At 46.0% G+C, this 14,428-nt stretch overlaps 2 protein-coding genes across 2 annotated transcripts in view; one reads left to right on the top strand and one right to left on the bottom strand.

Moving 5' to 3' along the window:
- Positions 1–9,036, top strand: part of SMYD4 (SET and MYND domain containing 4) — a 101,061-nt gene extending 92,025 nt beyond the window's left edge. The window contains exons 9-11 of the mRNA XM_082246284.1: positions 8,368–8,484; positions 8,560–8,683; positions 8,759–9,036. Of these exons, the coding sequence (XP_082102410.1) occupies positions 8,368–8,484; positions 8,560–8,683; positions 8,759–8,924 (407 nt within the window). The 3' untranslated portion in view covers positions 8,925–9,036. The remainder of the gene's footprint in view (positions 1–8,367; positions 8,485–8,559; positions 8,684–8,758) is intronic.
- A 1,143-nt stretch (positions 9,037–10,179) lies between these two features.
- SERPINF1 (serpin family F member 1) overlaps positions 10,180–14,428 on the bottom strand; it is a 91,071-nt gene continuing 86,822 nt past the window's right edge. The window contains exon 8 of the mRNA XM_082244721.1: positions 10,180–10,701. Within this exon, the coding sequence (XP_082100847.1) occupies positions 10,439–10,701 (263 nt within the window). The 3' untranslated portion in view covers positions 10,180–10,438. The remainder of the gene's footprint in view (positions 10,702–14,428) is intronic.

Raw genomic sequence — 14,428 nt, 5'->3', positions numbered from 1 at the left:
GTGTAAACTGTGTACTAAGAAATGGCTATAGAGGAGTAAGGGCTGCAAATAAACAGGTGCAACTTTTGTAGGAGGATTTGTTACATCTCTCTGAACCTGTGTTTAATTACTCTGCTCTCTGCATCATTGCCTCAGCCTTCTTGTTTTGGGTTGATCCTAAAGCAGAGGTAGGCAGCCTTGGAGAGGTGGAGATCTACCAATCACAAATCATTGTGTTCTGCCAGCAATGAAGGCTCCCTGTGCAGTGGAAAGGATTTCCCATTAACACTAACTTTGTTGATATGAGGGAATCAATCAATTTTCTTTCCTCACACACATGGCCTACCTCTTCTTTTTTCAACCCCCAGCAAACTCTGTCCCCTCCTCCTCTTCTCCAAGTGCTCCCATATCAAGACATTGTACCGAGAGGGTAATAGTGCGGGCATGTATGGATGCACAAGCCAGGCTGTGTTCATCCATAGACACACACATAGCAGCTCGCCTATGCCCGCTCTCTCCTTACAGGATTTGATAGACAACAGAAGGCGTTACTGGCTCGTTCTGCTCTGAGACTTCTGTGTGAGCAGGAAGAGTGAGGAGTGGAGCTGCAGAGAGGCACAACCCTAGATCACCTAAAGACTCAGGTAAGTGTTGAGGGATGTGGGGAGTGGGGGAGTAGTTAATGAAAGGTCTTTAAACAATGTGGGCTATGTGGGACTTTAGGTGAGACACCAGCAGGTATGCCCAGCGTCTCCATCCCTGTATCAGAAAAAACGAATTGAAAAGGATTAAGAGAGGTGCATGGAAGCCAGCTAGCCCCCAGTCTGATGTACTCACCCTCCAGTCTGCCACCAACCAAGTAGACCTGTCTCATGATATAAATAAAGAACAGGGGTTTAGTCGACACGCATTTGCAAACGCACGTGTAAGCTGCAGGGCCACTACACGGCACCCTGTTTTACCTGCAGTCCGAACACTTTTAATTTGAGTGTCTCCACACTGGGAGCACATGGCTGCTAATGGATGGATAGGAGGCAGGTGGGAGGGAGCAGCCCAAACCTCCCCCAGAGCCCCCCCCCCCCCACATCAGAGTCTACAGTGTTCCACATTACATCATGGCCTGCCACATTCCCCTTTACATCAGAGTTCCCCTCATCAGGGTACATCGCTGCGGGCCGTGACGTAAAGGGGAAACACTGCGGACCGAGAGGTAAAGGGGGAACGCTGCGGACCGAGAGGTAAAGGGGGAACGCTGCGGACAGAAACGTAAAGGGGGGAACGCTGCGGACAGAGGCGTAAAGGGGGGAACGCTGCGGACTGAGGCGTAAAGGGGGGAACACTGCGGACTGAGGCGTAAAGGGGGGAACGCTGCGGACCAAGGCGTAAAGGGGGAACGCTGCGTTTCTGAGGGCGCAGGAAAGATCCTGGCAGCATGCTTCAGCAACTGTAGCTGATGGCGGCCATTTTTTCTTAGCCTGGCTGGTCTCCAGCTGGCAGCCATGTGTGTGTAGCCCGATGATGTCACGGTTGCCATTTTCCCTTAGTCTGGGAGATGCTGGAGACGACCGAAGCCTTGTGGGGATACTGAAGCTCCTCCTCTAGATTATAGGTGGCTGAACGCTCATATGAAAGGGAGATCCTCCAATGTAGTGGAATGGCCAGGCAGGAGCATAGGTCACTCTCTCCGGGGACAACCAATCCTAGGTCACAGGGATATCCAGTGTATAACCATGGAAATAAAAAGGGGAAACACTCCCATAGTGCATTACCAATGTATAACTTTAATAAATAAAAAGGGATGCACTCACATGTAAAAACTTCGTATGTCAGCGGAACAAACAATGACATGCAGCCGCAGCGTTCCTGCAGAACATTCCTCCTCGGATCGTGGGTCACCCGGCAGTATGGTGGAGAGCTAACGCTGATGATCCATCTAAACACCAGGGACCAATACGAACTCTCGCACTGTCAGGATAAACCACTACATGTTTCGTGATAACTCACGTCCTCTGGGGGTTGGTCCTAAGTTTTTACATGTGTTATACATTGGTAATGCACTATGGGAGTGTTTCCCCTTTTTATTTCCATGGTTATACACTGGATATCCCTGTGACCTATGATTGGTTGTCCCCAGAGAGAGTGACCTATGCTCCTGCCTGGCCATTCCACTACATTGGAGCAACTCTCTTTAATATGAGCGATCAGCCACCTAAAATCTAGTGGCAAGAGCTATTTGGTAAGGAGCCATCTCTCACTATATTGTCTGGTGGATTCATTTCTACTCCTGGGCACACCTGATCTTCACCTTTCTTCATTTGTTTGGAGCTTTTCCTTTCCTGGGAATCTGTTTCAGCCAATACCTTCCTTTGTGGACGTCAGTGTTAATTTTTTGTACTGTATATGTTAACATCATACTTTGATTCAGTATAAGTGTTTGTCATTTTGTTGTAGCCTTGTGCTGCAATGCACAGTGGCTATGTTTGTGTAGTCCGGTGGCCATTTTGCGGTGGTCTGTCATAGAAAACAGTGGCGGCCATGTCTGTGGAGCCTTTTGGGCGGCGTTTTCGGCGGTGGGAGCCCCTCATCCCCTGGGGCTGATTCCTGGATCCTTTCGTTTCCTGATCGCAGCTTGTGCAGTACAGATTCTCCTGGTGGCTGTGGTGCCTGGTTTCTGCTGGGTGGGGAGTCTGGTGGGGTCCTCTCCCTCTCTGCTGAGGATCAGTTGGTGCTTTGTGACCGGCAACTGGGTGGTGCTGCTAGAGCCATGGGGGTTGTCCCTTAGTAGTGTTTTACACTTCTTTGTGGGGTCCCCCTGGTGACTCATGGAGTCTTTGGAGCACATCTCCCCACCTGATCCCCTGTTTCGGGCTGCGGGGCCCTCCAGGTCCCATCCATCCATCGATGCACTGACGGCAGTCCTGTAGTCCTTTGTGTTCCGGGTGAGGTGGCTTTTGGGCAAAGCACCCACCCCGTCTTTCCCCTACCTCATCTGTCTCATCAGATACTGCATCTGATTCAGCCGCCGCAAACGTTGGTCTCCCTTCTGGGTCTGCGAGCACACGCCCTGAATGTCCAGATACTGAGGAGGATTCCTCCACTTCTGTAACCACACACGAAAAGGCGCTGGTGGATGCACTGATTATATCTGTGCTTGAGACCTAAAGTTGGGAGGACTCAGCTGTGGCTTTGACAGAGGCGCAGGTTCCCTTTGGCACTCACAAGCCATCGAGAGTGGCAAAAGGTGTTCCCTTTCCCCTCCTATTTTGACAATATTGTCACTAAAGAGTGGGGGGAACCAAAGCGTCCCATTGGGGTCCCTAAGCAAGTTACTAGGCGATACCACTATGAGGAGTCCCTTCTTTAGAAGTGGGCTGTTCCACCGGTGGTGGACCCTCCGATTGAAGAGTCCCCAGGCCTTTAAGGACCTGGCTGACAGGAAGGCGGAAGCTGTGGCCCGCAATATGTACACCCTGGCTGGTTTGGCACTGAGGCTGATATTCACCATTGCCCTGATGTCGCAGACTCTGACCGAATGGGCTAAGCTTTTGCGCCGTGCCCTGGAGGGGGAGTAGCTCCCCCCCTGCCCTTGCTAAGCTGGTGGACCAGCTGGTTCAGGGGCTGCAGTTTATCTGTGATGCCTCTTGGGATGCGGCTCCCCTAGTGGCTCAGCTCTCTGTTTCGGCAGTGGTCCTTCGGCATGTCTTTTGGCTCAAATGCTGGTCTGCGGACTAGACTTCTAAAAGGGCCTGACTGATCTTTCCTTTCAAGGAGATCGCCTGTTTAGTGCTACCCTTGATGACATCATTAAAAGTCTCACAAGAGGGAAGAGTACCTTTCTTCCACAGGCAACTAAGGGCAAGGACCCTTGTCATGGACGTGGGCCTTCCTTCTCGGGTCATAAGAAGTTTTTTCGTTACCTTAAGGTCGACTGACAAGGGATCGAAGCCCTTCGGGGTCTCCTCTGGAGGATCCAAGCGACCTTGGTCTGAAGGCCCCTTCAGCAGGAAGGTGCGCCCACACCCGTATCTGGGGTGGGGGGACATCTTCGCTGGTTCCCGGACCCATGGACTTCCCTGGTTCCCGGACCCATGGACTTCCCTTGTACAAGACAAGTGGGTCCACGAGGTCATACGGCCTGGCTACAAGATTGAGTTTCATACTTATTCTCCAGTAAGGTTCTTCCTTCCAACGTGCGACTATCCCCGTTCTGCTTACAGGCTCTTTTTGGAGCGGTGCAAGACCTTTTACTTCAAAGGGCGATTATCCCGGTTCTGATTTCGGAACATTTTCAGGGGTTTTTACTGTCCGTCACCAGCGCTTCCTCCGCTTTGCCGTGGGAGGGGAGCATTATCAGTTTGTGGCGTTACCCTTTGGTCTCGCCTCTGCTCCCTCGGGTCTTCACGAAGGTGTTGGCATTGTTCCGCTATTGGGGGGTCACGGTAATGGGCTATTTGGGCGACCTCCTGTGAGCGGAGTCTCTTACTGCTCTAGTGGGAAACCTGGAAATCACCATACGAACTTTGAGGGAGTTTGGCTGGATTCTTCGTTTTCAGAAGTCTGCTCTGGTGCTGTCCACAAAGCTGGACTATCTGGGTCTCCAGAAACTGCAGGCTGCAATTCGTCTCCTTCTGTCCAGCAGTAGGTCATTCCTCTGGACTTGCATACGGGAGCTGGGCCTGATGGTGTCTACCTTCAAGGTGGTTCAATTTGCTTAGTTCTATACAAGGTCCCTGCAAGGGAGATTCTGGCCAAATGGGACAAGAATCCGCAGTCTCTGAACAATCGGACCCGGCTGAGCCGGGGAACGAAAGAGTCCCTGATATTGTGGCTTTGTTCCCTGGTGCTTCGGCTGGGCAAATCCTTCCTCCCCTTGAATTGGACAGTGGTCGCCACGGATGCCAGCCTGTCCGGCTGGGGAGGCATCCTCTTCTAAAACTCTGGGATCTGTTACATATACATAGTTACATATTAGGTGAGGTTGAATAAAGACAATAGTCCATCCAGTTCAACCTGTGTAGGTGTGTGTGGCTGTAATCATCTCACATACCCCTGAATGTTCTGATCCTTGAGATGTAAGTCTAAGAGTCTTTTGAAAGCCACCATACTACACGCAGAAACCACTTCTTGTGGTAGAGAATTCCACAATCTTGTAGCCCTAACAGTAAAGAACCCCCCACGTTGCCTGAGGTTAAAACGCTTCTCCTCTAATCACATTGTATGCCCTCGAGTCCTCATGCAATCCCTTCGAATGAACAGCTTTTTTTCTAAGCTGGGATCCCCATTAAGATATTTATAAATTGCTATCATGTCCCCCCTCAGACGTCTCTTCTCCAGGGAGAATAAATCGAGCGATTGTAGACGCTCCTCATAGTCAAGGTCCTCCAATCCCCTAATTAGTTTAGTTGCCCTTCTCTGGACTCTCTCCAGCTCCAACACATCCCTCCTGAGGACTGGCGACCAGAACTGGACAGAATACTCCAGATGCGGTCGGACCAGAGTTTTATAAAGTGGAAGGATTATAGTCTTATCTCTGGAATACATCCCTTTCTTTATGCATGCTAATATTCTGCTGGCTTTGGCAGCTGCCGCTTGACATTGCATGCTGTTGCCTAATCTATCATCAACCAAGACTCCCAGATCCTTCTCCATTTTTGATTCCCCCAAGGGTTCCCCTCCTAATGTGTATTGTGCTTTTATGTTTTTAGTCCCCAAGTGCAAAACCTTACACTTCTCCACATTAAACCTCATTTGCCATGTCGTTGCCCACTCTGTAATTTTGTCCAGGTCATTCTGTAGGATATCTGCTTCATGCTGTGCAGTTATTGCTCTGGCCAATTTTGTGTCATCTGCAAAAACTGATATCGAACTACTGATCCCTACCTCAATGTTGTTTATGAATAAATTGAACAAGGTTGGTCCCAGGACTGAGCCCTGGGGCACCCCGCTTACAACCTCAGACCAGTCTGAGTATGCGCTGTTTATTACCACTCTTTGGACACGCCCTTTAAGCCAATTCCGTATCCAAGAGCAAACCCTGCTGTCGATACCTGCAGACCTTATTTTATAAATTAAGCGCTTGTGGGGAACTGTATCAAACGCCTTAGCGAAATCCAAGTACACCACATCCACTGGTCTCCCCCTATCTAGCTCACAGCTCACCTCCTCGTAGAATGTTAATAGATTGGTTTGACAAGAACGCCCATTTGTAAACCCGTGCTGATTACTGCTGATGATGTTGTTGTCTTTAGCAAACTCTACGATATAGTCCCTTATCATCCCCTCCAGAAGTTTACATACTATTGATGTCAAACTGACAGGCCTATAATTTCCCGGGATATGCCTCTGGCCCTTTTTGAATATCGGAATCACGTTAGCTTTCTTCCAATCCCCTGGTACATCTCCTGTCTTAATACTGTCAGCAAAGGCGCAAGGATACTCACCAGTCGCAAGGATACTCACCAGTCGCAAGGATACTCACCAGTCCCAAGGATACTCACCAGTCGCAAGGATACTCACCAGTCGCAAGGATACTCACCAGTCGCAAGGATACTCGCCAGTCGCAAAGATACTCACCAGTCGCAAAGATACTCACCAGTCGCACGGATACTCACCAGTCGCAAGGATACTCACCAGTCGCAACCTACGGGACCACTGGGTGGGGAGTATCCTTGCGACTGGTGAGTATCCTTGCGACTGGTGAGTATCCTTGCGACTTTGCTGACAGTATTAGGACAGGAGATGTACCAGGGGATTGGAAGAAAGCTAACGTGATTCCGATATTCAAAAAGGGCCAGAGGATCTGGACGATGGAAGAGTCCAGACTAGTGATCAATGCCTTGGAACTCCGAGTGATCAGACTGTGCCTGGAACATTGGACGGATCATCCTTAGGCATGTCCAGTGCGCATTCAATCGGACAATGCCATGGCCGTGGCTTATGTCAGTCGCCAGGGGTGCACAAGAAGTGTCCTTTCGGTTCTGGAGGTAGCCATCATTCTGAGGTGGGCAGAACGGTTTGTTCCAGCTCTCTCCGCCGTACACATTCCCGTTGTGGAAAACTGGCAGGCCGATTATCTCATCAGCATGAGTTAGACCAAGGGGAGTGGTCCCTTCATCCAGAGGGGTTTCATCAGTTGTGTCTCCGGTGGGGCATTCCTGAGGTGGATCTGTTGGCGTCTTGGGTCAACAGAAAGGTGCAAAGGTTTGTGGCTCGGTCACGGGATCCTCTGGCGGACGCCTCAGATGCGCTGGTGGCCCTGTGGGGCTCGTATCATCTGATTTACACCTTCCCTCCTCTCAGGATTCTGCCAAGACTTCTACGCAGTATCGAGGTACAAGGGATTCCGGTCATCTTAGTGGCCCCAGACTGGCCTTGTCTGGTTTGGTACGCCAATCTGGTGCGGCTGGTCACTGACATTCCTTAGAAGCTTCCTCTCAGGGAGGATCTGCTGTCCTAAGGAGCAATACAGTCGCTGGCTTTGACGGCTTGACTGTTGAACGCCAGGTGCTGATGGATAGAGATTTTGTCTAAGTTTCATTTTAAAATAACATTCTTCCTTCCCATTAAACCAAAGCTGATTATATTTTTGGCCTCAGAGCACAGTTATATCAGTACACCATGGGGTAGATTTACATAAACTGGAGAGTGCAAAATCCTGGTGCAGCTGTGCATGGCCAATCAGCTTCTAATTTTTAGCTTATTCAATTGAGCTTTGACAAAAAAAACCTGGAAGCTGATTGGTTTCTACACAGAGCTGCAGCAAATTTTACACACTCCAATTATAGTAAATCAACCCCTATATTTGTTTGAGTTCACATGCCTTTTTGGTATTTAATACAGCTTGATAACACTGGACTTCATTATCAAAGTATCTGGACTGTTTTTAACACAGCAGCCATTGGGATTCTTTCTATTATTTTCTCTCTTGTGCTAGAAGAATGAAAGCTACAATCTAATTTCTTGGTATGGCAACACAGTTCTATAAATCGCTTTGATGAATTAGGCTAAACTTAGTCACACAAAGGCCTGTTGAGAATAAGAGGGTGTATTTAAAGCAAAATGTAATTGAAGATACAACATACAAGCCCAACATACCCTTTTTTAAGGTAGGATTGGGTAACCTCTTAAGTATGCATATTTGATGCCTTAACCTGGCAAGGCCATATTCAAGCATTTCCATATCAGACCTTTTACCTATGCTGTGTATGTGAGGAAGTATCCTGAATGTACTAATATTGTACTGTGTTCAAGCTTGGCAGTCTACACAGGATGACTTGATGTGCACAAGTACTATTAGTTGGTTACCTAACTGGAGCCCAACCAATCATGTGGAGAAGCTTGTGTCCTATTGTACATCTTATACAGAACATCTTATATTTTTATCTACAGATGTGGCAGTAGTACTCCTAACGTCTTGTTTATCTGAAGCCAGTGAATTTCTTTCCAAGAATCATATGTTGATTGGCGAGATCTCTGATCAATTGGCACAGGGTGAAGCATCAAGAGGTACTTCGTTTTATTTCTTTATGTCTATATGACAACTCGTGTCCTTCAAAACTTACTTTGAACCGTTATTTACAGGTGACTGGGCCACAGCAGCAAGACATCTTAAAAAAAGTATCCAGATTGTGACACAGCATTATGGGGCCTCCAGTTTAGAAGTTGGACACGAATTATTTAAGCTGGCCCAGATCCTTTTTAATGGGTAAGTGCTGTGAGGATTCAATATTGTGCCAGCCATTTTATCTGTTGGGATTACTATGTATAATTTCCATTTTAGGTGCAATGTGGCAGATGCAATGAGTACTATTGTGAGAGCCCAGCATATACTTTGCTTGCATTATGGACCTGACCATTGCTTAGTCCAAGAGCTGCATGAAATGAAGACTTGTCTGCTAGAACTCCCTGGAATGGGTGGTTCACTGGAGAGACCATGCCATAGCTAGGGATTACGACATTGAACTTGGACTGAAGTCAAATCTTTAAAGCAATTCTGCTTTATACAGGGCTGAACTAATTCTAAAATTCAGGGGGACATGGCACATACAAAGTAAATTACATCTTCCAGTACTTGGATAACTTATTCTGAAAACAAACATTTAACAGGCACTTCTAGAAAAACACCTAGCCATGCTTGTGCTTCTAAACCTTCTAAAATGTTGACCATACACAAAAAAGGTCTTCTTAAATATTTTATTTTCACTGGTTGCTATAGGTAATACCACCATTTTTCTGAGCAAGCTTTTAAAAATGAAACCCATTATTTCGTAACAGATGTGTAGTTCGATGTCTGCATCTGTCAGCACTTGGAAACTCCCAGGACACACTGGAAGTTAATGTATCTTTGTGAAACAACTGTTAAGAGAACATTCTTGACTAATTAGACTTGTTATACCATCTACTGAAGGTGCTATTCCCTGTGCATTAATTATTTTAATAAACTACACAGCTCCAAGACTGGGTTATTATTCCATTGATGGAATGAAGCAAGAGAGACATGATTCCTGAGCAATAAGTAATGTACTTTATTGCAATGGATTGTTCTGGCATATAGCAGAGGAGAAGAGCTCAGCTGGGACCTCACCACTTTGAAGGAATAGAATGATATAACAGAAAACTGGTACAGCTAAATGGAATACAAAGGTATTATTCTATAATTTTCTCAAAGAAACAAGATACAAGGCAAGCACTCAAATGGAAGATGATTTGTTTTCTCCTATATCTCTTGAAAGGCACCCAACAAAATGTTTTTTTCCCCTATGTTGAATTGAAATAAAGCTGCCTTTGTGATTTCCTTAGCAGATGTATACATACTTAGTTAAGGTAAGTAATAGGTTCTCTTTAGAGGAAGCAGTTAGAACTCAATTATAAATATTATGGGGCTAGTGCATAAAGAGACCTACAGACATATAACCAGAAAGGACCAAAAATGAAGTTGCCTAAAACAGCAAGTGTTTATGAATCCTCGGAAAAGGTATGTTCTGGAGTAAAAAGATACTGGATTGGATTTTTTTTTTAATTAATAGGTATTACTTCTTAAACATAAACCAACAGGCATTTTTAATTGGACAACTATGCAATGGGCCTTGACCTGTAGCGGCCAACCAGCAATCATTTTTATTCGCTTTAGTAAAGTCTGATTGGATGTTATGGGCTCTTTGCATACATTAATTGTTCCTTGCACTGTTTTCGAATCAACTATGTATACTTGCTGTTTTCTATTTATTATTAAATCTATCTATACAATACCCAACAAGATGTCTAATCTATTTAGAACTAGTTTCATACAGTGCAGTGAGGGAGAATCTGGGGCTGAACTCAATGTGCCTAACCCAATTCTTCATAGGGATTCTAATTGTTTCTGATTAGTGGGCAAGAGTACTCAACCAGTTTATCCTTTGGCTGCCAATATAATCCATAATTCATTACATTTATATCATTTGCATAAAATGCAGCAAGATTAGCGAGAGAGTCCTTTGGGATTCATTACTTTTCCAATGAACAGGAGTGCACCGTTATCATCAGCACGAAGTACAAAGATGAATGGGTGATCCAGATGGAACTCTAGAGGGAAGTGATTGATCTGACTGGGATCCACCTTTGGTACTATCTCTCTTCCATCTTCATTTAGTTCCATTGCAACCTTGTGAACAGCCTGTGTGAGCTTCACAGATTTGGAAGAAATTTTACTGAAGTCTGGAGCTGAGAAGAGTGGCTGGAGTTCTAAACAAAATAAAAGTGACATGAGACCAGTTATGGATACATGGTGACATTTTGCTGTTTTGTATTATTGTTAGAATAAAACTTTCTCTATGTAGTACTTCACATTCTGGGTCAGATCAAGCTAACCTGTAAAGAGGCCAGGAGGGACAAAGCAGAACTATCCTCCTCCTAAACTTTGCTTTGCTCATAAGGCTGGCCGTACATTATACAATTTTCTTTATCAAAGCCATATAATTAGGTCAAACCTAAACCCTTTCAATTTGAATGCACTCAGGCAGACCCTTGTACTGCATTGTTAAAGGTAAAAAAAAAGTTGTTAAACTGAGAGGATTGGAGGTCAACACAGGAGGATTTACAGGGGAAAGAAGTAACATGGTGTCTATAGGGTTGTTCTGTCTATATTGTGCATCTGTCTGTATACTAAAGCACAGTATGAGTAGGTGCATCATAAATATTTGCACATTATAATAGGAATTGCTTCTAGCATCCAATTAGGTTTTATGCATTATGTGTAGAGGATTAAAAAACAAGTAAATTTGTGCTGAGTATCAAAATTACAGTATCTCACAAACGCGAGTACACCCCTCACATTTTTGTCAATATTTTTATTATATTTTTTCATGTGACAACACTGAAGAAATGACACTTTGCTACAATGTAAAGTAGTGAGTGTACAGCTTGTATAACAGTGAATATTTGCTGTCCCCTCAAAATAACTCCCAGCAATTAATGTATAAACCGCTGGCAACAAAAGTTAGTACACCCTTAAGTCAAAATGTCCAAATTGGGCCCAAAGTGTAAATATTTTGTGTGGCCACCATTATTTTCCATCACTGCCTTAACACTCTTGGGCATGGAGTTCACCAGAACTTCATAGGTTGCCACTGGAGTCCTCTTTTACTCCTCCATGACATCACCGAGCTGGTGGATGTTGGAGACCTTGGGCTCCTCCACTTTCTGTTTGAGGATGCCCCACAGATGCTCAATAGGGTTTAGGTCTGGAGACATGCTTGGCCAGTCCATCACCTTTACCCTCAGCTTCTTTAGCAAGGCAGTACTCATCTTGGAGGTATGTTTAGGGTTGTTATGTTGGAATACTGCCCTGCCTCCCAGTCTCTGAAGGGAGGGGATCATGCTCTGCCTCAGTAAGTCACAGTAAATGTTGGCATTCATCGTCCCTCAATGAACTGTAGCTCCCAATTGCCGGCAGCACTCATACCATGACACTCCTACCACCATGCTTGACTGTAGGCAAGATACATTTGTCTTTGTACTTCTCACCTAGTTGCCGCCCCACACGCTTGACACCATCTGAACCAAATAAGTTTATCTTGGTCTCATCAGACCACAGGACATGGTTCTAGTAATCCATGTCCTTAGTCTGCTTGTCTTCAGCAAACTGTTTGCAGGCTTTCTTGTGTATCATCTTTAGAAGAGGCTTCCTTCTGTGATGACAGCCATGCAGACCAATTGGATGCAGTTTGCAGCGTATGGTCTGAGCACTGACAAGCTGACCCCCCACCCCTTCAACCTCTGCAGCAATGCTGGCAGCACGTCTATTTCCCAAAGTCAACCTCTGGATATGACGCTGAGCACGTGCACTTAACTTCTTTGGTTGACCATAATTTGGCCGGTTCTGAGTGGAACCTATCCTGTTAAACCGCTGTATGGTCTTGGCCAACGTGCTGCAGCTCAGTTTCAGGGTCTTGGCAATCTTCTTATAGCCTAGGTATATCTTTATGTAGAGCAACAATTCTTTTTTCAGATCCTCAGGGAGTTCTTTGCCATGAGGTGCCATGTTGAACTTCCAGTGACCAGTATGAGAGAGTGAGAGCGATAACACCAAATTGATCACACCTGCTGCCCATTCACACCTGAGACCTTGTAACACTAACGAGTCACATGACACCGGGGAGGGAAATGGCTACTTGGGCCCAATTTGGACATTTTGACTTAGGGGTTTACTCACTTTTTTTGCCAGTGGTTTAGACATTAGTGGCTGTGTGTTGAGTTATTTTTGGGAGGACAGCAAATTTACACTGTTATACAAGCTGTACACTCCCTACTTTACAATGTGGCAAAGTGAAATTTCTTCAGTGTTGTCACATTAAAAGATATAATAAAATATTTACTAAAATGTGAGGGGTGTACTCACTTTTGTGAGATACTGTAAGTACAGTGAATATCTCCTAAATTTGCACTGTGTAGGAGATATTCACACCGAATGCAGCCAGGGACATCACCGGCACATGCGCTCTGAAGGGACGATATATTCCCGTGCCGTACCTTCAGAGCTCTGTGCTATCAAAGGTCAAATCCGCCATAGTGTAAAAATGTAGCAGTATTTATTGTAAAAAGTATAAGAATGCACTTACAGCAATTCAGGGTCGCGACGCATTGACCTCACTGCAGTCTCCCGGAAGGACAGGCGAGTTTTAGAAAAGCCGGCGGGCTTTTTCGATTAACATGTGCATCTTATATGGAATTGCTAAATATTGGTACGTTTTTGCACTATGGCGGATTTACTGTTTTTTTCTATGGGGAGCGATACCCTTTTGATACTGTGGAGGTGGATGTGTGGACCCGACACTCAGGACTATACTCGAGGTTCCTCTGCACTCAAGGGGCCCTGGCGAGGTTGAGCCACATGTGTCATTGACCGTACAGGTCCCTATTCTTTGGTAAGAGGCCAATTTTTTTTCTGGTAGAGAAATTTTCACCTTTTTGTGTTAAAAGTCGCAACTTTTTTTATTGCTTTTTGTGTTTGTCTCACATTTTAGTTGCTATTTTTTTGGATGTAAGCGCAGATATTAAAATTTTTATTTCTCTATTGTTCATTGACAGACGCAGCTCCATATTCTTCTTAACTATTGGGTTATGCTGTCCCCTACAGGAGTAGGACACTAGGCAGGAAAAATCTTTACCACGCCTATGGGACAGTTCCTAAAGGCATACACCCACTCACTCTGCTATAGGATTGTTTATTTCTGCCTAGTTTAGGAGTAGGACCTAATTCCCGGCTGGGGCTTCGGTCTTAGCTTGTTTTTTTATTTTAAAGGGAACATTTTTTAAAAAAAAATTAAATTTTTTAGCTAGTTATGTTCCTGAGAGAACTGCAATCAACAGCCGGACTGGGTTTCAGACTGGATATCCTAGATCCTTAAGGTCTCCTAGTCTGGCCAGCGAGCATGTGCAGGTTATAGCACAGCGCTAGGCCTCATCACAACAGAGCCCCAATGGATGGGGGCTGGTCCGCAAATAAAACACCTCGCCGGGACACACACAACCTGGTTCGATCTGAGTCACAGCATGCCCCTTGGCCGTCAGCATCCCCACCGCAAGTGGAGAGGTAGTCTGCATGGAGTGGTCCCCACCCCATTGTCCTTGGTATGGTAAGTAGTGTCCGTCCGTCCCCCCCATAGCCCTTGCGATCTTGGGGTGGACGTAGGCCCCTCTTTGGGATGGTCAGACTGTCCGGATCCACTTGCTCCAGTAAGGGGGCGTGGATGCGGTTGTTGCTGTCCGGATCTTACACGGGGGGGTCTTTAGGCAAGTTCCCAGTCCCCCCAGGGGTTAGTGACTGGGGCGCGGAGGTCCTTTGGGCTCCCTGCGGTGGTTATAGGCTTGGGGGGAGCTGATGTTTCTTCATCTGTGGGTCTGAGCTTCACGTGTCTTGGTCAGGCCGAAACTTTAGTCCGGGGCTTTGCGGCTACTCGTGGCTGTCCGG

The sequence above is a fragment of the Pelophylax lessonae genome (genome assembly GCF_965119305.1).
Source record: "Pelophylax lessonae genome assembly, chromosome: 2".
Classification (NCBI taxonomy): domain Eukaryota; kingdom Metazoa; phylum Chordata; class Amphibia; order Anura; family Ranidae; genus Pelophylax; species Pelophylax lessonae.
Note: the sequence above shows the minus strand (reverse complement) of the source record. Positions and strands in the feature narration are given on the sequence as shown.